Source organism: Physella acuta, unplaced genomic scaffold (genome assembly GCF_028476545.2).
Source record: "Physella acuta isolate Inbredline_101_S28 unplaced genomic scaffold, ASM2847654v3 ptg001171l, whole genome shotgun sequence".
Taxonomy (NCBI): Eukaryota; Metazoa; Mollusca; class Gastropoda; family Physidae; genus Physella; species Physella acuta.
The window spans coordinates 261,525-287,671 of NW_026732688.1; the positions used below are offsets into that span (position 1 = coordinate 261,525).

General features: G+C 36.8%; 1 protein-coding gene across 4 annotated transcripts; it reads right to left on the bottom strand.

The window, feature by feature from the left end:
* Positions 1-510: 510 nt before the first annotated feature.
* On the bottom strand, positions 511-25,106 carry LOC131956707 (uncharacterized). 4 transcript variants are annotated; one of them, XM_059321268.1, is made up of 23 exons: positions 25,000-25,106; positions 19,427-19,840; positions 18,481-19,129; positions 15,896-18,071; positions 15,394-15,538; positions 14,942-15,063; positions 14,771-14,835; positions 14,293-14,448; positions 13,753-13,966; positions 13,164-13,503; positions 12,698-12,857; positions 12,375-12,491; positions 11,860-11,985; positions 11,346-11,525; positions 10,583-10,854; positions 9,847-9,997; positions 9,650-9,739; positions 8,624-8,819; positions 7,916-8,139; positions 7,584-7,701; positions 6,275-6,508; positions 5,297-5,545; positions 511-3,178 (listed from the first exon to the last, which is right to left on the bottom strand). In XM_059321268.1, the coding sequence occupies exons 2-23, from the start codon at positions 19,642-19,644 to the stop codon at positions 1,212-1,214; spliced, it is 8,169 nt and encodes a 2,722-aa protein (XP_059177251.1). In that variant the 5' UTR covers positions 19,645-19,840; positions 25,000-25,106; the 3' UTR covers positions 511-1,211. The 4 variants fall into 4 exon arrangements, with proteins under 4 accessions (XP_059177251.1, XP_059177250.1, XP_059177249.1 ...); XM_059321267.1 differs by having other exon boundaries at positions 9,650-9,742; XM_059321266.1 differs by having other exon boundaries at positions 14,942-15,087.
* Positions 25,107-26,147: the final 1,041 nt, after the last annotated feature.

Below are 26,147 nucleotides of genomic sequence, written 5' to 3' on the forward strand. Positions count from 1 at the left end.
AATATAGGAGTGATCTTCTCCCTTTAATTTAGGTAGCTCTTTTAATTTAAAGTATTAAGTAAGGTTCATCCTCAAAACTACAAAACAGTGTGGTGTAAGTTAAGTTTTTATCACAATCTTGAAAAAAAAAAAGCTTCTATTGACAATTGCAATGGTTAGCTAGTTAAGCTAAAACTTTATTTTAATTGCACCATTAATCTTGTATTGAGGAGCACTCAAGAAAAGATTATTGTAACTATTGATATAAAATTTGTGAAACTGTATATTCTATGCAAAAGTTGTTGATTGAGATAAAACAAATGACACCAACACTGATCAGTTTCTTGGATGTTTGGTTGGAAAGACAAGATCAAGCAGATACAAAGCCAATTTAACATCCAATACAAAAAACACTTATATTAAATCGAGACTCATGACAACCACTCTCCTACTCAAGGTGGAGAGTTTTTAAATATGTAGACTTGATAACTTTTAAACACAAGAGCTATCGTGTTAGTTGAATCATTAAAAATCATTGACATTTATTGTTATAATCATGTATTGCAATTTTCAAACAGTACTTGTCTGGCATGACTGTTGCCATGGGTACAAATTCTCTCATCAATGATTATTTTTTACAACAAAACAAAGCCAGTCTGCATGGTTATGATTTATAAAAACAAGCATATGAATTTAGAGTCACATGATATTAATTTGTGCACCTATCAAACAACTTGGCTAAATTAACATCAACATGAATTAGAAAAACATTTTAAAAATATATAAACAGACCCTGATATATTCCAACCAAAACATCAGACATCCATACATATAAAAATATGTGTAAAATAAAAATTCTGATTTTTACACCATCATGCTGCTGTCAGTATTTAAGTAAAAAAAAAAATCAAGACTAAAAACAGACGAGCCAGTTTTAAAGAGTTTTGTTCCACTAAAAACTGTTTTGATAAAAAAATGTTCAAAACAAATAATGCCACCACAGAAGTCATATGTTTGTTGGACATAACTTAAATGATGTGGTAAAATAACAGTTTTGTTATTAAAAGAATTTGAATCAAGCTAGCACCACTTATGTGATACAACATCATCTTTAAAAAATGGCCAGTGGTATTCTTCACATAGATGAGAGCAAGAACACCATGAGGAACTGCACCTAATGTACATGAACACAGAAAATGTTGATTAAAAATGTCTTCTAGTCTCACACTCAGCTAATGCCTGTGGTAAGGCCGGCCTCGCCCATGGTAGCCGCGGTGGCTGCGGTAGTCCTTGTGGTGGGGGGGCCCGTAGTGGTCCCCACCTCGAAAGTCTATGTCTCCTGGGTGGGGGTATTGGGGCCCAGGTGGGAGAACACCTCTGTTTGCAGGTAGAGGAGGCAAGGGGGGTGGAGGTTGTGGGGGGAGTGGAGGAGGTGGCTGGTCAGGCGGGAGAGGTTGTCTGTTTCTGAAGTCTATGTCTGCTGGGGGGAAGTCAGTGATTCCAAGGACTTCGGCTGGTTTTTCAAACTCAGTTCCTGGTGGGGGAGGTTGTGCCCTGCCTTTAGGGGGTGGAGGTCGGGAGAGGGCAGTCCTTGGAGTTGGATGGTAGGGGATGTGCGGTTCAAGTGGGGGGAGGGGGAATCGAGGATGAAGAGGACCGTGAGGGGGTGGGGGAAGATTGGGGTGTGGTCGTGGGTAGCCCCGGGGGTCACCTGGTAGAGGAGGAAATGCGTGTGGATCAAGAGGGTGCTTTGGCGCTTGGTGTGGGGCTCTGTACAATCTGTCATCCCTGTCTTGAAAATATGACCGGTCATCCCAATCTTGTGGACCTGATGCTAGCCTGGCATCATAGTCCTCAAAACTGGCTTTTCCTTCTGGGTTGCCAGTCGTTTTCTCGACAGATTCTAGAGTAGAGGCCATCACTGATGCTGACATTGTAGATGAGAGTAGTGAGGAGGACTGGGTTGCAGTGATGTTCCGCAGGTCAACATCCATTGAACTTTCAAATGGGGCGGCAGAAGAAACAGAGAGGGGATCTGTCTGAAAGCCACCAGCTGACAGAGATGTGCCACCAGCTTCAGAAGACAGAACCGCCGTGGTGTCTGGCTTCTGCAAGGGGAAGAGCCCACCTTTCTTAAGTTTCTCTAAAAGTTCATCAATAGTTGGAGGAGCTTGTGGTTTCTCTGCTGAAGGATTGCTCTCACTGCCTGTAATACTGCTACCCGTCTCAGTCTTCTTCAAGCTATCTAAAACATTCCTGGCATCCAATTCATCGTCATCTCTTTTTACAACTCCTTGCTCAGCTGCCATTTTTTTCTCAATATCTTCCTTGGCAAATTTTTCTAATTTCTCTGCCTCTTTCTTCAATAAAATTTTCCGCCTTCGCTCCAAAGATGAGAACTGCGTGTTTCCCATAACATCATTCATCAATGCCTTCAAGGCATCTGGGATTCCAGAAGCCGCAGACTCAGCGGATTCCAACTCTGAGTTATCCGATGCAAATGAGTGTTGGGATGAGGTGTCCTCAGTCAGGACTGGAAGCTTAAGTTTGTTCTCAGCGCCTTCAACAGAAAACACTGTGGCTGCAGGGGTACTCAGCGGCTGGGTGGTTTTGGACAGAGTTTTAAGAAATGAGAACCTGATCCCACCAGAGTCTTTGGTCTCAGGAGCTGGCGGCTCTGTGGGTGATAGTTTTGGCAGTGTTGGCTGAGACAAGTTTTGTGAGGACGTGACCAGAGAGTCAGTTTGTGCTGGGTCAGAGGTTATAACACTGGACGAAAATGTGCTGGTGGTGGATGAGGATGAAACTTCATGAACTGCCACAGATTCTTGACTGAAATGACTTGATGTCGTTGACTGGGAAGTGTCTTGGCCATCCACAGCTGTGCCGGCAAAAAATTGTGCTGGGGCTTGACTTGAAGATGTAATACTGCTTGGCAAATCTTTTCCCACCCGCCTCTCCCCTGAGTCAGAAGACTTCTCCTTTCTGGCACCAGACCCCAGCAAGTTGGCCTTCCTGGCAGCCTCAGCCAGCTGGAGCTTCCTTTCTTCCACTTGCTTGGTCAGGTCAACCAGGAGCTTCTGCTGCTCTTGTGGGGTGCTGGCTGTGGACAGGGCAGTTATCATAAGGGAAGAGATTTCTTGAGGATCATTGCTCCTGGCCATTTTTTCTACCAACTCTGATATGTGACTTGCATTGCCTGATTGGAAAAAACAACATCAATGTTGACAATAAGTAAAAAAGACCAATATTTCAATATACAAGAAATACATTTTTTCAATTATTCATAGATTAAAAAAATGTCTAAAATTCTAAATCAGTGAGTTCAAATGTCATAGTTCAAAGGTCATAGTTCACTAGCTTCTACTATAACAGTAGGTGTCTCATCAACACTTGGTAAAGAATTTTTCCCCCAAACAGGAACTGAGAGGATCCTGGCATCTTGCATGTTTGACTGAAATCTCAGTGTCTAATTCATTGGGTTTAGCAGCCAAAAGATTAAAATCTTGATGGAAGATTCTGACAACAAAATAGCATTAGAACAATGGTAAGAACAGACATGATGAAGACAATGTTAAGACACCAGTCAAGATGAAGACAATGTTAAGACACCAGACAAGATGAAGACAATGTTAAGACACCAGTCAAGATGAAGACAATGTTAAGACACCAGACAAGATGAAGACAATGTTAAGACACCAGACAATGTTAAGACACCAGACAATGTTAAGACACCAGACAATGTTAAGACACCAGACACAGTTAAGACACCAGACAAGATGAAGACAATGTTAAGACACCAGACAAGATGAAGACAATGTTAAGACACCAGACAATGTTAAGACACCAGACAATGTTAAGACACCAGACAATGTTAAGACACCAGACAATGTTAAGACACCAGACAATGTTAAGACACCAGACAAGATGAAGACAATGTTAAGACACCAGTCAAGATGAAGACAATGTTAAGACACCAGACAAGATGAAGACAATGTTAAGACACCAGACAATGTTAAGACACCAGACAATGTTAAGACACCAGACACAGTTAAGACACCAGACAAGATGAAGACAATGTTAAGACACCAGACAATGTTAAGACACCAGACAATGTTAAGACACCAGACAATGTTAAGACACCAGACAATGTTAAGACACCAGACAATGTTAAGACACCAGACAATGTTAAGACACCAGACAATGTTAAGACACCAGACAATGTTAAGACACCAGACAATGTTAAGACACCAGACAATGTTAAGACACCAGACAATGTTAAGACACCAGACAATGTTAAGACACCAGACAAGATGAAGACAATGTTAAGACACCAGTCAAGATGAAGACAATGTTAAGACACCAGACAAGATGAAGACAATGTTAAGACACCAGACAATGTTAAGACACCAGACAATGTTAAGACACCAGACAATGTTAAGACACCAGACACAGTTAAGACACCAGACAAGATGAAGACAATGTTAAGACACCAGACAATGTTAAGACACCAGACAATGTTAAGACACCAGACAATGTTAAGACACCAGACAATGTTAAGACACCAGACAATGTTAAGACACCAGACAATGTTAAGACACCAGACAAGATGAAGACAATGTTAAGACACCAGTCAAGATGAAGACAATGTTAAGACACCAGACAAGATGAAGACAATGTTAAGACACCAGACAATGTTAAGACACCAGACAATGTTAAGACACCAGACAATGTTAAGACACCAGACACAGTTAAGACACCAGACAAGATGAAGACAATGTTAAGACACCAGACAATGTTAAGACACCAGACAATGTTAAGACACCAGACAATGTTAAGACACCAGACACAGTTAAGACACCAGACAAGATGAAGACAATGTTAAGACACCAGACAATGTTAAGACACCAGACAATGTTAAGACACCAGACAATGTTAAGACACCAGACAATGTTAAGACACCAGACAATGTTAAGACACCAGACAATGTTAAGACACCAGACAAGATGAAGACAATGTTAAGACACCAGTCAAGATGAAGACAATGTTAAGACACCAGACAAGATGAAGACAATGTTAAGACACCAGACAATGTTAAGACACCAGACAATGTTAAGACACCAGACACAGTTAAGACACCAGACAAGATGAAGACAATGTTAAGACACCAGACAATGTTAAGACACCAGACAATGTTAAGACACCAGACAATGTTAAGACACCAGACAATGTTAAAACACCAGACAATGTTAAGACACCAGACACAGTTAAGACACCAGACAATGTTAAAACACCAGACAATGTTAAGACACCAGACCTTTGACTGCTGCCGGTTGAGGATCAGGTACAGCTGCAGGAGCAGGGGCAGCTGGTGTCACTGAAGCTGCAACAGCTGTGGAGGTACTGCTTGGGGTGGTGGTGGTGGTGGTGCTGCCAGAGAATATTGGTACACCGCTATCATCAATCACACTCTCATCCTCTGGGTCGTACGGCTCATCTGCTGCGGCTTCTTGGCCAGGTGAGTATGGCTCGGCTTCCTTACCAGGTGAGTACGGCTCAGAGTCATCTGCAACACAACATTATAAGGCTTGTAAACAGTTCTATTTTTAACCTGACTCCACATTTGATGATTACAAGATGACAAGTGCTGCATATTAAGCATAACAATTCATAAGCACTAGAAAATTAAGTGTAAAAACTTCTACACCAAAAGTGGAACAAGCAGCTTGTGTTTACAATGAAAGACTTGAAATTCTCTAAAGCGGTTATATTTTATTTACAATAGTTGAAGCAGTTTTAAACAACTTCCATCACCCTGTATTTAAGTTTTGGCAGCTATATTCTATTAATTACTTACAAAGATGGAATTTATTTTTTTAAATTATTTTAAAATTTTGAAATGTAGAAAAAACAAAAACGAAATTTACAAAATTAAAGCTGACAGCTAAGTTAAATGTTCACCGACTGAAAAAATCAATTTCTAAAAAGAGTTTTTAATATCTTTAATAACAATGCTGCAAAACCAATGTAAACCCCCACATTTAAATTTGATAAAACACCATAGACACACAAAGCTACAAATAGCTATCCCTGAAACGACACCCAAATAAATATGTAAAACAAAAATGATAAGAGACATAGAAGCAGATTTTTACACATGTGTTTGTGGAATTCACTGCTGCTTTTCTGTTCTCTGAAAATTTGGTATTAAAGTAAACAAACTTTGAGAAATACCACAATATTTGTTAATTATAACATTTATTTATGGGGAAATCAATTTGATAAAATCCATTACCTTCAACTGGTCTTACGTCAGCCTTCTTAGATGGCTGCTTTTCTGAGTGATGGTGCTCTTTGTGATGATGATGATGGTGGCGATGATGGTGATGGTGGTGGTGTTTTTCTTTGCCATCTTTACTAGGAGCAGAATCATCAGAAGGGGGTGTCTTATCCTCTTTCTTCCTCTCATGTTTATCTTTTTTCTTCACTGTTGGTGTTGGCACATACTCAGCCACTGGCTTAGTAGCACCTAGTGAATTATGGGTAATGTTCATGATGAAATATTCAGCCACACCCAATGAACTGTGGGGAGTGTATATTTAAATGCTAACCACAGTCGAAAAATATTCTAATGAATTATGTTGTTGTATTAGTCTGTTAGTTTCACACTAATACAACTCTGCAAGAGCTGTGGGTAAGAGTTGTGCAGCTAAGCTGAGTTTTTCTGAGGTGAAAATTTCAATTATCACTAGGTTATAAGTGACAACAGCGAGTAAAATATTTGTACCATTCACCCTAAATCCCTAGCAGAACAAAATCTCAAACCAGGCTTCAACCAGCCAATGACCTGTTTCATTAAGTTAAATTTACAAAATATAAAAAAAAACAATGTCATTTATAGGCCAGGCCACATACAGTGTATAGTCAAAGGAAAAGTTATTTATAAAACATTAGCCTTAGAAAGGGGTGTATTTTTGTTTTGCGTTTTAAAAAATCTATGATAACCTCTAGTAAATAAAATAGCTTATCTCTAACTAATAGTTCAGTAAAATATATTGCAGTTAAAAAATAATTATATAATGAATATTATGTAGTAAAAGGGGCTTGGTCTTGAGTGAGAATGAAAGAAATAAAATGTCTGAGAACAACATTAGCAAGCCTAGATTCTGCAATCATTGAATAGAGCAGAGTGGCCAAATAAAGCTGACCAAGTGGGTAGATGGCCATGTTTAAATTCATATAATAAGAGCTGACGCTGCTAGAAAATTGAAACAGAGAGACTTGACAGAAAACAACTTCAGAGAAACAGAAGTATATTAATTAAAATAGAGCTGTCACAACAAAAAACAGCATAACCTGACAGAGAAAGCAACAGCAACGGCAGATTTAAAAAAAAAACAACAGGATGTTACAATAGATTAGTGGACAATTCAAGCTAATGTGAAGTGTGAACGCATAATAAACTGCTCATCATTAAATTTAGCTTTGTAGCCAACATTGATTAAATACATTTAAATAAAAGCATCCCAAAGCCCCAAAAAAAGAGCAAATATAGAAAAGTTTTTAAAACCTGAATTAAACAAAACAATGTTTTTTCCACTTACTTTTTGTCTTAACAGGCATTGGAATGTATTCTGGATCATATTCTTCGGTTGGTGTCTTAGATTTGGCTTCTCCAGAACTAGACATGCTGTCTGCACTACCAGAGGGGCTAGCCTTGGGCTGCAGATTCAATATTGATTTCTTAATCAGTGTCAGGCGTAAAGAAAATATCTAACTCATAATAAATCATAGTATTAAGTGTAAAGCAAATATCCAACTCATAAGACTTAAATCAAAGTGTAGTGTAAAAAGTGTAAAAAAGGACACTATTCCAATCATGAAAGCAAACTTGGCAGAAGTAAACAACTGAAGTCAATATTTTTAGAAGGCTTACACTAGGTTCCATAGCAGCAGCCAGTTTAGCCAGGCGCGGATCTCTGCTGACGGCAGCAGCTGGGCGTTGTTTGCTGCTGGGTGCTGGTGAGCTGGTGGAGTTGACGGGTGTGGCTGCCTTACTGCTGGAGCTGCTGCTGCTGTCCCCGTTGTCCGTGGTGCTGTGCTTGCCTCGCTGTCTCACCAGGATGCCTATCAGCATGTGAGGACGGTTTTCTTCCAAGCCTTACATTGAAAAAAAATAAAAGTCAATGGTTACTGGGTTGGTTTAATAAGATCATTTCAAGTGACAATAATATTTATTGTAAGAATAATGGTCATGTTTGTCATTGTCAATTCTGATTTTCTTCCAAGCCTTATATAAAAAATAGAAATAAGATAGGTCATAAACAGCTTTTTCAATGTGAGTCCAATTTATTGGTATGTTAAAAATGATTTTTTATAGAATTGTTAAATAACATTATAAGACAATAAGTCTGAAACGTTTATGAAAATAGATAAACACAACTAGATAATGAACTGAATGTACTGACAATGTGAGCATAAGGATAAACATTCATCATTATTAATGTGTTTATCTTCGATGGATATGTTTAGAAATTCATGCAAAATACTACGGTTGCAGTTATGTAACAATTTAAACAACTGCTACATGGCTACAGCAAGGATAACTGACACCAGTGCAGATTTTGCTGGAGAGAAAACCTACCTGGTCCATCAAATGGAAGAAGTGTTCTGGGAATTTTACTGTGTGAAGCCAACGGGACAACATAGAAGTCTTTGATCTGTTTGTTGGGGTTACCAGCTACACCACAGCGACTGCGACTATTGAGATACGAGTACAGGTGGACATAGGCCACTTTCTCATCATCACTGCCAGGGATGAATCGGACCACAGTCAAATCCTAAGGAGAAGACACAATTTAACTCTTTAAGCCCGTAATTATTTTCACGTTTTACCGGAATTATTTTTTTCCCCTCTTTTTTTTTCAGCACCCCTGCGGCTAAATGACCCATATCTTTTTACCCGTTAATTTAAACCCCACACAATATTGATAAAAATTAATCGTAATTGAATACCCTACACACTGATATAAACTTTAAGGAATTATTAATTTATTGAAGAAAGATAATTAATTAGATTTAAAGAAGAAAAAATAAAGAGTTGATTTTTTCGTGCAAAAATTACGCGTCTGTCGGAAAAATTAATAATAAGAATAAATTTTCATGAGTTCTTATTCATAGAAAACGAAAGTACGTCCATTTATCTACAAAAATCATGGATCGGATTAGTCTTAGTATAAATACTTTAATTTTCGTTAATTTTATAATGCGGCGACGTAAACGTTTAGACGCGGCCGCTGAACGGCATTCCGCAGTGTTAAAAAATGCCGTTTTTCGAGTTGTTTTACAAAAAAAATTCTATAAAATACAAAATCGATCTAACGAGAAAACTACAAGAAGTAAATACAACGAAAAATGGCCGCTCTAGCGTTATCATGACCTAGATTTACGATTAAAAACTTGGATTTTGAAAAACAACGAATTAAATAGAGAAAATTTTATCGGACGCTGGGAGCGTCGTTACGGTATGGCAGGCCGGCGGACCGACCGCTGGGAGCGTCGTTACGGTCTTAAAGAGTTAATGAAGTTTTTTTATCTCATAATTCTATTTCATGCATAAACAAAGCAATATTTTAAAAATAGATGTGGCGTGTATGCCAAGAAAACTTACCTTTGACCCAGCTTGACGGATCTTGGACAGGTAATCCCACATGTGATCAGGTGAAATTCTGCCCATGATGTGGATGGTGTCTGGAATTGTCTGCTGACAAAAGCCAAGTACATTAGAAACATTGTGCATATGAAAACTGTTATGGTAAAGCACCAAGTATAATATAAAAAAAATATTCTGTTAAATACCCAACTTACAATGTGTTCGGTGGGTCCAGACACCCTATAGGCTGAAGTGAAAAACTTGGCCACATCTTGCATGGACACAAAGCCCTTCCACAGCATGGGTCCTGTGGGGGTGAACTTTGACTTGGTCTCTAGCCCAGACTGAAGAGCTGAGTCAGGGGACCTAACAGAAGGGATATTTATTTAACACTAAAACATTTTTTAATTCAAATATGTCAAACAGAAACATTAGAAGCAGTAAAGCAGTAGTGTGAGCTTGAACATCTGTCTCTAAAACAAAGCTGACATCATCACCAAAGTATCCACAGATCACTTACATCATTACTTGGATCCTTTTGTGTTCATCAGTTATGGTCACTTCAAAAAAATGAATTTGACCCATAAATGATATTTTTATAAGTAAATAAGTTCTGCCTAGTTTTAATTCCCATTTTATATTTCAGGGTATTTATGCACAGCATGTAAAGGTAAATTGAATGTATGAGATATTTTTTCCCTTTTCCCACTATATGATAAAAAGCTGTCTAGAAATGTTCTAGAAATCTATTTGTGCAAAGTTTAAGTAACAATCTTTCTGATTGTTATTACTGTTGAGCTCAGACACACAAAATCATGGTTTTCCGATAAAACTTCTTGATAAAAATTACTGAATTCCATAATTTATAATACATTGGAAAAACCAATCCAAAAAAAAACAATTCTAAAATAAAAAATATCCACCAATTGTGATAAGAAAAAAACAACTTACCTAACCACCACTTTCTTAGAGACAGAGGAGGCAGCAGATGATGCAGAGGATGTGGATTCCCTGCGAGACTTTGAGATTTTTGGGCTGAGAGGAAGTGGGTTCTGGTCTTGTTTGGGGGATGAGGAGACCATCTTTGGAAGGGAGGCAACCTCTTGTTCTGTTTTCTGTATGGTCCTCAAAGCCTCCTTCACAATCTCCTCTGCTTTGTCATAATCCTCAGTCTCCTTCTGTGAGTTGTCTTCCTCATGGGTCAGTGTCTGGGCAATCTTCACCTGGTGGGATCAGATCAACAGTTAGTTATGTAAAGAAAATAATGTGTGTGCAGTCACATCAGAAGGTGGATGTTATGTGAAGAAAATGTCTGTGCAGTGATATCAGAAGGTGGATGTTATGTGAAGAAAATGTGTGTAGCTTGCATTGACACAATAAACTGCAAATTATATGAAGAATTTTTGTATTCTATTAATTAGCAGCTGTATAGGTCATACCTCAAAAATGTGTTGATATAGGTAAGATAAAAACTAAAAGCTATCAAAAAGTAGATACATTTTATATAAGAAACGCCAGCCACAAATATCTTTATTTTAAGAAGATTGATGCATTCTGACAAACTAATAAAAAAAAACATTTAAAAAACAAAAGGGGTGTAGCTACTACATGATTAGATGTTATTTAAATGTTACTAAATAACAGAACATTACAGTGTAGCAGCTCCAGCCTTGAAGTAGCATAAGTTCTATTTAAAACAAATGGAGGAATTTACTTTAGCTGCAGCAGCAGCAGCTGCCTGTTCCTCTGGTCCAGGTACAATCTTGCCTGTACAGACTTTACAGTTCAGGTCAAACAGGTGGGCTCTGTGCTGGTCTGTGGTGTCAATCACTGGGGTCTGGTTCTGTTCTTCTGGTGCCTCGGGCTCTGGGTCTTTCTTTTCTTCCAGGCGAGTCTGGGGAATAACACAATGATCAGAAACATACAATCAAATGATTTACTTACAAATGGTTACAAAATTAAATTTTAAATCCATTATTTTAAATTACTATGGCAGGAAAAAATTCCCTCATTAACATTAGTTTAGACAAGTAATTAGCCACCACTTCAGAGTAAAGAAACATTTTATTAATTATTTATGCTAAAAATATTTAGTGACACATTAAAAACTGAACTGCTGTTTTTGACAATTACAGTTGTAAAAAAATAACATCTACACCTTAAATAATGTGTACATTTTTTAAACTCATTGATGTAGCAAATGTTTAGAATAAAATAGACAACTTTACCTCCAGGATGCTCAGATCTTCATCCTCCACCTCCACTTCCCCCTTGTGTGTCTTCTTCCTCACATGTTTGGTGCCAGCACTGTCCTTCATGGCTTCTATTTCTGTCTTTTGTATCATCTCAAGTTGCTGCCAAAACATTTTTTTTTTAAATTGGCTTTAATAATAAATTCTGCCTGGCAATAAAAACCAATATGATTTTTAAAATAAGGGGGTAATCAAATATTATTAGCACATGACATCATCATTGTTGTGTCATAACATTTGAAACAGGGTGCTAAATAAAATATTGAAAATGCAAAAGCCTACACAGAAGGCATAATCAAGTTGTAGAGCACTCAAATGTGACACAAAAGTTTGAAGTCAGTTCCTGAATCCACCAGTTATGATAGAATCTTCTCCAGATCCACGGAAAAGAAAAGACAACTTGGCATAGTGGTAACCACTCTATAAATGTAGAAGTCTAGACCATTATCTGGCCTATGGAGAGCCAGGCCTGAAAAGTAGTGGTGACTTACATGTTTACTCTCTTGTTCCCTCCATTTGGCCAGTTCCCTAGAGGCCAGCTCCTCTGTACTCATCTGAACCAGCTTGCTTGGCTTAATTTTACCAGTCAAAATTTTCCTAAACAAACCCTGAAAAAAAAGTTTAGAACATTCACTTGGATGTTCATAAACTAAACAAAATACTTTTTTCTAAATAAACTTTAATTAACGTTTTAAAACATTTGGTTGATAGTTATCTGAAAATATCTAAAAAAAAACTTGTTCCATCCTATGCTTACTACCTTGTTCTGCTAAACAGAAGATTTTGGTCAAAAATAGATTTTTAAAGCTTATACCTTATTTTTTTGGTCTTTAATGTTGAAGACAAGACTTCTGTATTTCATGCGGTACTTGTGCCCCGTATCATTAAACATGTAGTACAGCTCCTCCTCAATGGTGAGTGCCAAACTTTTGATTTCACTGCTTGACATCATGATATCGTCAGCCTCTTGTGCTCTGTGACATTGATGTTAAAAGATGATTTTCTTTAAGGTTTAGCATCAATATAGAGTTTTTAAATCAAAGACTTAAGGCAAATACTGGCACTAAGTAAGTAATAAGGAAAACATCTAGATAAAAAACTAACTACTGTGAAAAAGATGTTTCAAAAGGATATGAATTACTAAAAAGGAAATGGAATTTTAGTATTATATAACAGTTCTATTCAAGGCTCTGTTTTGCCTACAAACACTGTAATGCACTACTTGTATGCTGTGCTTTGGTTTTAAATTTGAATAAGAAAACAGATAATCAAACACGTACCTAGTACTAAGACAGTCCCGTAAAGCCGTTCTGACATTGATTCTGATCTGGTTGGGCCCATCTTCACCTCTCTTCTCATCAGATTTAGAAGAGCTCTGGGAGGCTGAACTGCTCCTGCGATCACTATCAATTTTTTTCACAGAGTCCCTGGACTCATGCCGTGACTTGTGGTTGGACTTCTCGTCCCTGTGTGACTTCTTATCTCTGTCAGTTGAAGACTTCCGGTCCCGATCAGATCTGCTGTCCCGCTCAGATCTGCTGTCCCGCTCCGATTTGCTGTCCCGCTCTGATTTGCTGTCTCGCTCAGACCTGCTGTTTCGGTCTTTGTGTTTCTCATCCCCTTCAAGCAAGCAATATTTTTATTTGTACTACAAACTGAGGCATTCTCTTTTTAAGTGCTGCAGTGAAGTCACAAACAGACACATAAACACAAAATCTAACAACAATATTTCCCATAAAAAGTGAAGATAAATTTTGTATCTAGTAAATAGACTCAAACAATCAAATTATTAAGGAAATATAAATTCCTCAAGAAAATGTATACAATTCTTAACAATACTATGAAAAGCACTATAAACTTTGGACTCACTAATTGAGGAACTTCTGTGCTTGCGTGGTTGAACAACTTCAAATGTGGGGTGCTGCTCAAGCCATCTGTGCAAACTTTTCTGTGTAGGAGCGTTGGAGCCCTTGTAGACCTTGCCTGTCTCCCTCTCCACCACCTCCACTGTATCAGAGGATGAATACGGTTTGCTGGAGGAGCTTTTGCTTGCATCACTGGATGACTTTTGCTTTTCCTTCATCTGCAACAGTGTAAGATAAGACATGGTGTTTTTATTCATTCAAAATAAAATATTTTGCAAGTCTATTACTAAACTCTCTTCTATTTATATCTTGAAAACCAATACACATTGGATTTTAAAAACCTACTAAATGTCACTGACTTTTATTAAGAATAAAATTAAATCAGATTTGCAAAATGTATTAATTCCAACTGTTTTCAAAGACATAATAGAATATATTTCATATATACTGTAAACAAAGTTAAAGAATTTTTTATAATTTTAAAAATTTTGTTCTGTAAAGCACAAAGTAGACAATAAGCACATAAAAAGTGCTTGAAGATTACCTTAAGCCTCATTTGTTCCTCGCGAATAGCTTTCAGAGATTCCTGTGCATGGCTCATGATGCACTCATTACTGCAGTAGATGGAGCCAGTGCGTGGAGTTTTCAAACACTTGCGACCAATGCACTTCTGCTGCAAGCTGCTCTTTGTGGTTGATGGCTGAATGACACATACATAAGTTAACACACCTAACATGTTCAGCTCATAACTAAAATTTGGCTAATGACATCTATATACAAGTTTAAAAAAATTATTCTAATTAACTACAAATTTTAACCATATTATTTAATTGTCAGCAAATATTCAACAGCCTACAAAGACTTTCCCATTTTTTTTAGGCTGTAGATTGATCAATAAAGCTACAGCATCACAATGGAAATTACAAATTTAATTCTGAAGGTGTGTAAGTATAAATAAAAACAATATATGATCACTGTGACACTTCCCTCTGCATGTATATTATCATGTAGACAAAACTTACTGATTCAGCATTTTTAGATTCTTTAGTTACTCCTGCCTTCTCAATCTTTGATCCACCTTCACCCTCTGGAATCACAACAAAAGACATTTCAAAATTGTATTCATTGGGTTGACAATCAAGAAATTTTTCTAAGTCAGACATCTATAAAAGGCTGGGACAGCAGACACTTACTTGTACAGAGAGGGCAGATGTACTCCTCCTCTTTCTCCTCCATTTCCTTGCCTCTTGCCCTGGTGACCCCCACACAAGTGCCGTGGTACCACTCCTCACACTTGTCACAGCAGATCATGAACCTGCACGCAGGTACAAAACCAAGGCTACACAAACTATGTCAAATCTTTCTGTCTTGTTCATACTTTTAGTTGAAAATGGCAGAGGCAAATAAATTTTTAATTTTTTTTTACAAATATCTTATTATAAACAAATATCAAATAAGGATTTTTCTATGCCTCTGACATTTTTAAAAGATTTAGCATGAAACATTTCAGACAGTTTGCAATTCCTTTTTTAAATTTTTTATAATTTTTCTTTAGTAATAAAGAATTCTATTTAAATGGCCAGCATAACAGAACTGAAGAGAAGTTACAAAACATTCCTGCAAATCTGTCTTTACTGGGTTGTACCTGTTATTGTGGGGTTTTTTACAGATGCAGTACAAAGTGTCAGGGTCATTGGGTTCCCAGTCCTGGTCATTCTCATCATCCTCAAACCCATGGTCCTCTTCATCGCTGTCATCATCCTCTTCAGCAGTTTCCTTTGAACTTCCCTCTAAAAACATTGACAAGGTAAAATAGTTATGTACTATGACATCACCAAGCTATAAGAATTGACTGTCACAGTGAATAGAACCATGTATTTTGTTGAATTTAAACTGCTGCATTTGTTTTTTACTTGATAATTTTAACCATTTAGTATCTATATAGATTGGTTTAACATGTTTCTATAGCATGAGCCATGTAGATCTACCGCTGGTAGAGACAAAAAAAGTCTTACTTATTTAGTTTAAATCCATGTACTTTTAACAGTAGTTATTTATGCATACTTATAGGGTTTTGTGGTGAGGGTAACATACATATTTCTGGTGTTGTAACAAATTCTATGCCAAGAAGAAAGTTCTAAACCAACCTGCATTGGACTTTTTCTTTGTTTTCACTTTTGTACTGCCTTTATCACCACTAGACTTCTTAGTATCTGTGCTGGAAGACCTCTTCACCTCTGACTTTTTAGACTCTGAGCTTGATGACTTTTTAGACTCCGTTGTTAATGACTTTTTCACATCTGAACTTGATGACTTTTTAGAGTCAGTGCTAGATTTCCTGACCTCTGAACCTTTCTCACTCTCCTTCTTCTTGACAGGTGTATCTTCCTTTTGAGAGGACTTTGACGCAGGTGTGAGGGAACTAGAAGGCTTGCTGCTAGTCTGTTTGGCCTCGTCAGTTGAAACAGCAGGCAACCTCCCAACCTCAACCTGCCCAACTATCACAAACTCTGTCCCACTTTCCCGCAGCTCTGAGTCCAAGCTCTCTAAAATTGACAGTCTATTGCCTGCATCTCGTTTAGCTAACATACTCTGAATCTCTTCTGCATTCTCAGGCCAGGTGTCTTGTAAGTCATCCACAGCTTCATGCACAATCTGCTCCTCAGACTCCTGCAGTATCTGGTCAGGCAGGTTCACGTCCATAATGACGCCTTGTTTGTGAGAGACACTTTCAATGTCATCATCTCTGCCATTGTCACCAGCAGCGTTCATTCCTTTGTCATCTGGTCGAACACTAGTTGGGGATGTAGGCTTAGAGTACTGGTGCTCTATCAAAACGTGGTGGATGTTCTCAGGCTTGAGGAAGGAATCGCTGGAACAAGAGTCTTGAGAGTACTGAGATTTCTGAGCAGTTGTAGTGTCCTGAGCTGCTGACTTGGCATCTGTGGGCGACTCCTCCTTTTTATGCTGGTCATGTACGATGAGCCCGTCTGGCTTGAACAGGTCCATCATGGTCATGTCCACTGGGACCTCATGCTCTGGCTTGTGATGCTTCGGCTTAGCTTTGGCCATGGAGGCAGCAGATAGCAATGGAGGTGGACCGTCAGGGTCAGCTGGCTTCTCTTCATCTAAACTTTTTCTTGACTTCTGTCCCGACGAGCTGCTGTTTTTTTTCATTGCCTCGCTTGATTTCCTCCTCTCTTGTTTACCTGCCTCGCCTGAGAAACTTCTCTCCCGCACCAGCTTTGACCCATCTGTCGACTTCCTTCTGTCAACCTCGACCTTTTTCTTCTCTCCTTTTTCCATGGCCTGCTGCTTTTTTTTCATGACTTCAGATTTGTCTGGAGAATCTTTAACCCCTTCAGATTTAACCTCTTTATTAATCTGTTTAGGAATAACTTTTTTATTCCCAAAAGGCTGATGGCTTTTCTTCTTGTGTATGATCCCTCGTTTTAACAAATCATCAACACCAGAGCCTTGCTCAGACTTGTTCGTTTTTTTCATGCCCTCCAAACCTTTCTTAATCATGACTGTTTTTTTAACAATAGTCCCATCAGGTTTAGTCTTGATCAGCTCTATTTTCTTATATCCTTTATCTCCAGGCTTTACGATGATCTTTCTGGATGGGTCTTTAGACTTATCAACAGCCACACCTCCCTTCTGCCCAGGTGTGAGTTTCTTGGACACTTCAGATTTGGCTTTCAGCTCACCCTTAGCTACACCAGACTTCAGTAGCTTGACCTTCCCGTCTTCTGTTTTCATCAGCTTACCCTTCTCATTTTCTGTGCCAGTTTTAACAACGGAAGAACCAGAAACTTTTTTCACCACCTTCGCTGGTGAAGACTTAACCAATGAGGTGGTTTTAGCCTCGCCTTTAATTTCTTTTTTCACCAGCTTTGGTTTCTCATTAGGACTAACTGTCTTTTTGATGACTTTAACGGCATCTGTTTTAGCACTGGCCATTTTAATGTCTTTAACTTTGTTACTGTCCTCAGTTTTAACCTTAGAAACATTCTTTCCATTATCCTCAGCTTTAATGTTTGTATTATCAGCGCCAAGATTAGCTTCAACACTTCCTGTTTTGACCATTTTATCAGCCGTCTCTTCGTCTTCTGTTTTGACATCATTAGAACTATCACCCTCTGATTTAACAGTTTTGTCCAGTGGAGCTGCATGATCTTCAGCAACAGTCTTGGGCTGTGCTGTCTTTGCTGCTATCTCAGATGGGGTGCGTTTCACCAAGCCCAATTCTATTGGTGGAAACCTCTTCACCAGCCCAGCTAGGACTGGGGCCAGTTTTTCTATCTGAATAGATTTTGATGTCTGCAGATAACAGAATTGATTAAAACATTACAGTTTGAAGGTATAGGAATGAAGAGAACATAAAAGCAGATAATTTAACTTTTAGAGAATTAAATCACAGATGAATAGACAAAATACATCAAAACAAGAAATGATTGAGGCCTGGGTATGTACTCTGAGTGACATTGTTGGCACATTTGAGAAATAATAAATATTTTATTAAGTGTTATAGCAAAAGGAAAGTAGAGTAAGATAATATACTTCTAATGCACATTCATTTATTTAGGTAACAACAATGCACACAATGCTCTGAAATTTAAGGAAGATTATTATCTACTATTATGTTTAAGCTAATGTATCATGAAAAAATATAAGAAAATGTTTTTTTTAATTATTAAAATACAGTACCATAGTAAATAAAAAATCTAACCTGCAGTTTTTTTAATGGTACATCATCATCAAGACTCTCAGCATTTTCTTCCAGCTTTCTTTTTTGCCCCACAATCGGGGACTTGTCTGAGCCAGTATCAGAGCCGGCAGCGGCAAGTTTATTTGCCAGGTTCTGAGCTAAAGGAGATTGTGAGCTACTCTCAGATTCCTCAGCTGGCTTCTGTTTCTGTATCTGAGCTTTCAGCTGGGATATTGGTGTTGAGTCCTCATCATCTGAACTAATCTCCACAGCTTCTTCCAGGTCAGCTTCCTCAGCTTTGGCTATTTTAGGTTTAGGACCAGGTTTTTTTCTCTTGGGTCCTTTTAAAACACTAAGTGATGAATCATCTTCTTCTTCATCACTGGCTTCTTGCTTACTGGCATTTTTCTTGGGCCCTTTCTGTAATTTTGCTTTGGCAGATTGCTTTGTGGCACTGGCTTTGGGTCTACCCCTTGGTCTTTTCACAACCACTTCCTCTATTTCATCTTCCGATTCATCATCTTCATTATTTGTTCCTTTCTTTCTCACCGCAACTTTTCGTTTCATTGGTTTTTTGGTCTCTTCTTCTTCTTCAACATCCTCTTCATCAAATTCCTCTTCATCCTTTTCATTTTTTCCTGCCTTCCCTTTCTGAGATGATGGTGTGGGTCTAGGTAATAATTAAAATAAGGAAAAACTTGTAAAATTGATCCACATTAAACAAGCATACCAATTTTTAAAACAAGTTTAATATAAAACTTGCTTCCATTAGCTGGAATTTGGAACAATTACAAAAATCAACCAGTTGTTAACATGTTTAGTTAAATATTAACTTTTAATTTAATCAACAATGTAAGCTATATTTAAGATAAGATATTTTAAAATTACGATCTGTGACAATTTAATTTTGAATGTAACATTTTAAGAGAAATTTTTTGTAAATGTAATTTTAATATAAAATACTTACTTCTTTTCTTCTTCCTTGGGTTGATTTTTCCTACCAATTGGGGTATAATACTCAAAGTCGCTGCTAAAAGTGCTCTGCTTCTTTCTTGAGGATCGTCTAGATGGTGTCGAGTCTAGGGTGGATGTGGCGTTGTCTTTTAAGACACTGGGTGTCGCAAAGTTTACACTGTCTTCAGCATCCTCCTCTGCTACTGGTTCATCTGTTTCTTGGTCAGCCATTTGTAGCTTTTTTGTCTTGAAAGTTTACAAGTTCATCTACTGTGATGAAGTTGATTCATATTTTTATTTGAAAATTAAATGTCACAGAAAGTTTAATACGTCATCTCTTGATTTGTATAATATGTGCATCTTGTTGCTGTGATACAATAATTTTGTATTTAAATCCTCAGGTAATAGCTTGTATATCCAATTTCACCTGAAAAGCAACATAAAAATTCAATATTAGAGTACTGCCATAATCTAACAAAATGATGTATTATTCTTGATAACTTACACAAATAACATTGGTTTATTTTTTATAGTTATATCTCTTACAATTCTTGTTTGAACATTTCTACAGTTTTCTGCATCATTATTCTTTGATTATTCTATAAGCCTGCTCTATTTTTATAGGTTTACTTTAGATTTTATGAAAAGCTGTTTATAACATTACAGCTTGGTGGTAGGTTGTTTTTTTTTTAAATCATGACTGGATTAGGCTAGCATGGCACAGGTAGCAGCTACACAATGCAGTACCCAAAGCAGGCAAATTTTGTCAACCCTAAATTTTTATAAGATCAGTGAAAATTTTCTACCTCCCACCACATACACAGTTTTTATATCTAGGGAAGCATGTCTCACAACTATGATCAACACACTGTTAAGTATAATGGCTGTTTTGAATAACTTGAGCCACCCCCCCCCCCCTCCCTCCCCCCAATCCCTTTCTTTATATTCATAACTAATGGTAAAAAAACAGTAAATAAAAAACTTAAAATCAGTCTCATGAGACTTTTGTTGCTTTTCTGAAGTTTAAAATGGTTGGAATTATTCTTGATATTTTTCTTTATGAGTAACCCATACTGTCTTCTCTAACTATACCAGTGCTTATGTCATCAACAGTCATATTATAATTAAAGTAAGTGACAAATTTAACATTCAGCTTTTTTCTGTCCTGACTCTCTATTTAAGAGGAAGTTGCTAGATAATTAGGGTGCAGTGCAAGATTTAAATAATCTTCTGATATTCCGAGTGGTAAATATCTGTCTTTTCTTGCATCAATGGCACTGTGAACCACAACTTCCACATAAGGATAGAGGTGAGCTTGTATCAGCAAAGCCAGCCTGAATCAACAGCCACACAACTTTTATAACATTAAAAAAAAACCGTCCATTCACTCTTTACAGATGCAACTGCATAGCTAACATTTTGTTCAAATTTGAGCAAGTTTATTTGTGTATGTATTTTTTAACATGTTTTGACCATTTATATTAAATTGTTTAAAATTCTTGTTATTTATTACTGAAAATTCACACCCCCCCCCCCCCCCATCATCAAATAATGTCTATAAACGAATGACCAATTATTAAATGATGTCATAACATCTCCTATCACCTTATTCTAACTTATAAAAAAGGATGTTTTTTAAACCCTTATAAAGCCCTCATTACTCCTGCACCTCTTCTATCCTCAGCAAGGAACATCACTTACTCACTAACCCTTACCAGCTAGTGCTTAAAATGTTAGCTATACAACCCCTGTCAAGGTTCCACCCATGTATTCAACTTGAGTTTTAAAACTTGAACACATTTTATAGATTTGTAATGTCTTTATTAATATAACCATTTTATACATTTAAAATGCACAAATATGAACAAGCTGTTTATAAAGCAAATGTTTTATTTCTAAAGCAATGTTTTAAAATAAATAGATTAAATCAAAGAATTGCAGTGATGTAAACCCCTTGAGCACTCTTAATTTATGTGTATTTAATTTTAACAGCCTCTTTTTTTGGGAGGTAGGTAAAATTGAGTCCATCTTTAAGTTATTTTGTGATGAGTAAAGTTAACTTTCCTATTAATGGGAGCTTTTTGATTGAATTTTTATTTTCAATAAGGGAAGGATAAACTTTAAAATATAAAAATGCTCTTTATCTGATGACGCTGTGGATTTGAAGGTTAAGGATAAGAGGTTGAGAATCAATTGTCGTCTTAATTAAAGTAAATTTTGTAGTTTTATCTTTTAAAAAAAAATCCCTTATAATTCCATTCTAATTTCTACTTTGTGTTATTAGGTCTTTGGCACTTTTAAATTATTTTTTGGCATTTACAAGACTATCTTTAAGTGTTGTCTATACTTCTAGTCTAATACACAAAATAAATATTGGTGACAATCTAGTTACTACATTTATTTTGACAGTCATAAGTGCTACGGGTCAATTGTAGGTTAGATAAAAATAGGCTAGAATAATCTAGAACTTAGGGGAGAGGGCGTGTGTGAGTTGAATTTACCCTAGAGTATAGTTAACCCAGGTGTGTTTATTTATTGTTATCCCAAGGTCAAATGCGGTATAAAAGCTGAAGTGAATGATTGTAAGGGGGTTAGTTGGTAGCAGTTAGAGCAAGGGCTACTGTGTAATGTCAAGAGTTGAGACCAAATAAAGTACTGTGTGAGTTGAATTTACCCTAGAGTATAGTTAACCCAGGTGTGTTTATTTATTGTTATCCCAAGGTCAAATGCAGTATAAAAGCTGAAGTGAATGATTGTAAGGGGGTTAGTTGGTAGCAGTTAGAGCAAGGGCTACTGTGTAATGTCAAGAGTTGAGACCAAATAAAGTACTGAAGATTGTCACGAATTATTTTCTGCATTGAACTAAACCTGGACGTAACAATAAGAAACATTTAGACTGAGATTAAATGAGTAACCTCAGATTTTTTTATAGCAGCAAAAAATAAAGTAACACTGATACATACTGGTTTTATAAAAATAATCTAAATTGTGCATTTAAAACAATCAATTAATTGTCAGCACTACCAGAATGCAATGCAGGTATTTCATAAAAGATTATTTAACCATTACAATAAGTGGGCTTGTTTTGTAACCTAAAAATAACCTCAATTGAATGTGTAAGTAAAAAAACAAAGATATTACAAAATTTCACACATACATTATACATTCATAACATACATAGGCAGATAAAACTAAAAGAAGAAGATAATTATAGCCTACTAAAATTGTATTCAATAAAATAGATCTATTACACAATGAATGAAATGCTTGCAGCATGGGTTGAAAATAAAACAACAGCGACAACATGAATTAAATTAGTGAAGGTATTTCTATGACACTAAAAGATGTTTCAAATCATTTTTTTTTTCAACTAAATACAACCTTTATAAATCAAGTTTCTGCATTTTTTAAAATTGAATTTATTTTCAAGAGAGCCTACAATGACATCATGTTGTTACAGTAACAAGCAAACTTACAATTTTTAATAGGAATGCATTCTCATAAAAATTTTAAATAACATTTACAACTAGGCCAATTACCAACCGACATGGAAAAGACAGTTAATTTATTTTAAATTCAAATAGTATTTCTAGTACTAAGTAGTAGATGCATCTCCTATTGATTAAGAATTCAGACAATGGTTGTTTTTTTTTAAGTCAGCCTACCTGATTAAACTGACCACCAATTTCTTAACAAAACCTCCCAATATTTTAATTAATTTTAATTTTATCATTAGGTCTATGTTGAATTAAGCGTACATAAAAAGTCTAAATGATGTGATACACTGAGAATCTGACAAAAAATATGTTTTTAGTAGGCCTTCTTTACTTTTTACCACTTTTTTGCGAGCTTTAAGTGTTCAGAATAGTTGCGAACCTATCTAGTTGAAAATAGGATAGGCCTAGATTACAATCACACTGTGGTGAATGCAAAATAATATTTGGGCCTACAGAACATTAAAATTAAAGTAACATTATTAACTGTTAAGTTCAACTCAGGTCTCAAGTCTCAGTCAGTAGCCTCTAATCAATGATGGGCACACCTTTCATAAAGCCATACCTCAGTCCATCCATTCCTACAACTGAACTTTATTAGTAGAATGTCTTACAAAATTTGTAAATTATTTCTTAGTAGCCTATAATTTATTAGGCCCTAATTTAGTTCACCAAACACAGAATTAAAGGCCCAAACTGATTTACGGCCTGAAATTATTGGCATTAAAAATAATTGATAACTCATTTCTCATGGCTGTCACAAATTGAGAAAAGTGACGGCAAAAGCAGCATGCTGGACAAGACTAGACTATATAGCCTATGGAAGCTTCATATTTATTATAGTTTCATGTGTTCGCTTTATTACAATGTTTTTTTTGCATTTTAAACATGTATTTTGAATTGATTAGTTTTTAAAGCTGTATCATTGTTTAGCCTATTTGGCATTATTAAATAATGCAAAGAACTAGGCTAATTGTATTTAATTTGATTCTTTATGAAGATTTATATAACGAAGTAAAAATGTGTAACTGTAAAATAGCTAAAATAAATTTCTAACAATGTAACTCATAATAGCGGATTTATTTTCAGAATATGCTGAATAAGTTTTGAAAAAAAAAAATGCTTAGACTTCTCAGAAAACTACTTTTGAATATATTTGTGAGAAATGGGAGTTCGATTAGAGTTTAGAGAAGGCTATTTAAGTTTTTATTACTGCAACAGTGCAACTGCCAAGTAATGAGGTAGTGTTGATCAAGAATGCTCCCAGGAAAACCCATAATTCTTAATTCAAACCAAAGAATTGCAGAATAGCAGATTTTTCTGGCAAAGACCTGAAAAGCATCCATTTCTTTAAAGTCTTGCACTATATTCTAGTTACCGTAATAATTATTAATTATAATTTGCAGAATTCAGTGAGACTTGGAGTTATGTTATTTGTCCAATTGAGGATTCCCCTTTACGGACAAAGTGAAACTAAAACAGAAGTTCTCATTGTTGTTGCTTAATTTTGATTGTTGCAGCATCTAGTCTAGCGGAGCGTCTTGAGTCTTGAGACATTCCATTATTAGAAAAAGCAAATGAATAAACTCAACAAACTGTTTTGCCTATTTCCTAAAGTTAAAAGTAACCCATAACCTAATCTTACTAACTAACTAATCTTGATTATTTGATTTTTACATCTAGATTCTAGAATTCTAGTACTAGATCTAGTACTGAAGTCTGAAGTAGATCTGGAATCTAGATCTAGAAATCTAGAATAGATCTAGAATCTAGATCTAGTACTACGGTACAGTCAGTAAATCAAGTCTAGTTAGTAGAGTTACTAGATAGATCTAGAAATTCTAGATCAAGACATCTAGTTAGTTGAGTTACCTAGATCTAGATTTCTAGTGTAGTACTCAGTCAGTAGTGTAGGCAGTAGGCCTAGCCTACAGATTTTTTTTTTAAATGGACACTAAAAATTTGGTTTAATTTTGTTCGTTAGGTTGTCTTAAATAGGCACTTTAAGCAGCAGAAAATAAATACAAAAGAGGCTAAACTCAATAATGCAGGCTATAGGTCGGAAATATTTAATATGGCATGGATTTCTTACTCGTTGGACGACCGATTTGTCGCGGATACACAGCAAACTTTTTTTTTAATTCACATTTTTTGATGCAACGATACTGCCGCCATGTTTGTTGTTTAACATCACGTGATCAAAATAATGATTCACACGACATAAAAACGGAACAATATTAAGGACACAGGCCATGTGCGCAAAGACTGTAAGACAACATAGATCTAGATCTATGCCTAGGGCCTACCTGTAAAATGGAATCGGTTCGCTAGAACAAAGCGAAAAAGTTTGTTTTCAAGATTCACATCTACAAAGAAAGCCACACAAAAAAAAAAACAGAAATGTCAAATTAAATTGTAATAAAAGGGACAGCTTTTGAAATATGAACCAAAAGCAACAAACATAATGTTAAACTAACTTAACAACAGTTTCTTCCAGGCAGTGTTTCTTCGAGACTTTTTCTCCGGGGGGGGGGGGGGGGGAGGGGGGCACTTGATATTTTCGGTGGGGGGTGGTGGTGTGGCGGACACTAGTAAAAGTATATGTTTACGATATAAATTCCATCTAGTTCGGGGGGGGGGGGGCGGTAGACTATCTTCAAAGAAGAATTTTCGTAGGATCTGTCGAGGACAACAGTTTATGAAAGACTGTTACACGCTTTGTTTCAGTCTTGGACGCCATGTTTCTAACCCATACAACAAGACTGCTCTTGGACTCTTCATTAATCTGATCCATATAACATGACTGTCTTCACATTTGAGTTTAATAACTCAAGGCAGTAGATCTCCATACAGGTCCCTGAATGGTAAAAGTGTAGTCGGTTTTATAATCTGTGCCTCCAGATTGGGCGATCTTGCTCTCAAGGTAAACAAGTCTCCAGTAGCGTAGCGAGGGGGGGGGGGTACATATGTCCCCCGGGCCGCCGACCTTAGGGGGGGCGCCAAATTGAAAGTTTGAGGGGGGGTGCAAATGAAAAGTTCAAGGGGGGTGCAAATCGAAAGTTTGAGGGGGGGGGGGGGTGGTGCAAAATGAAAAGTTCGAGGGAGGGGGTGCAAATCGAAAATTTGCTCCCAAGAGGGCGCCAAATTGAAAGTATGTCCCCGGGCGCCGGGAAGGGTCGCTACGCCTCTGCACGTCTCCACATGTCTCTTCCTTTAAAAATTAATTAAATACTGGAGCCT

Excerpts from the sequence above, each read along its gene's own strand:
- LOC131956707 (XM_059321265.1), bottom strand. The coding sequence starts at position 19,644 with ATGGCTGACCAAGAAACAGATGAACCAGTAGCAGAGGAGGATGCTGAA. Across the intron at positions 8,140-8,623 it reads TCTTCCATTTGATGGACCAG|GCTTGGAAGAAAACCGTCCT; the intron begins GTAGGTTTTCTC and ends TTTCAATGTAAG. Across the intron at positions 3,179-5,296 it reads TCAACCGGCAGCAGTCAAAG|GCAATGCAAGTCACATATCA; the intron begins GTCTGGTGTCTT and ends TTTTCCAATCAG.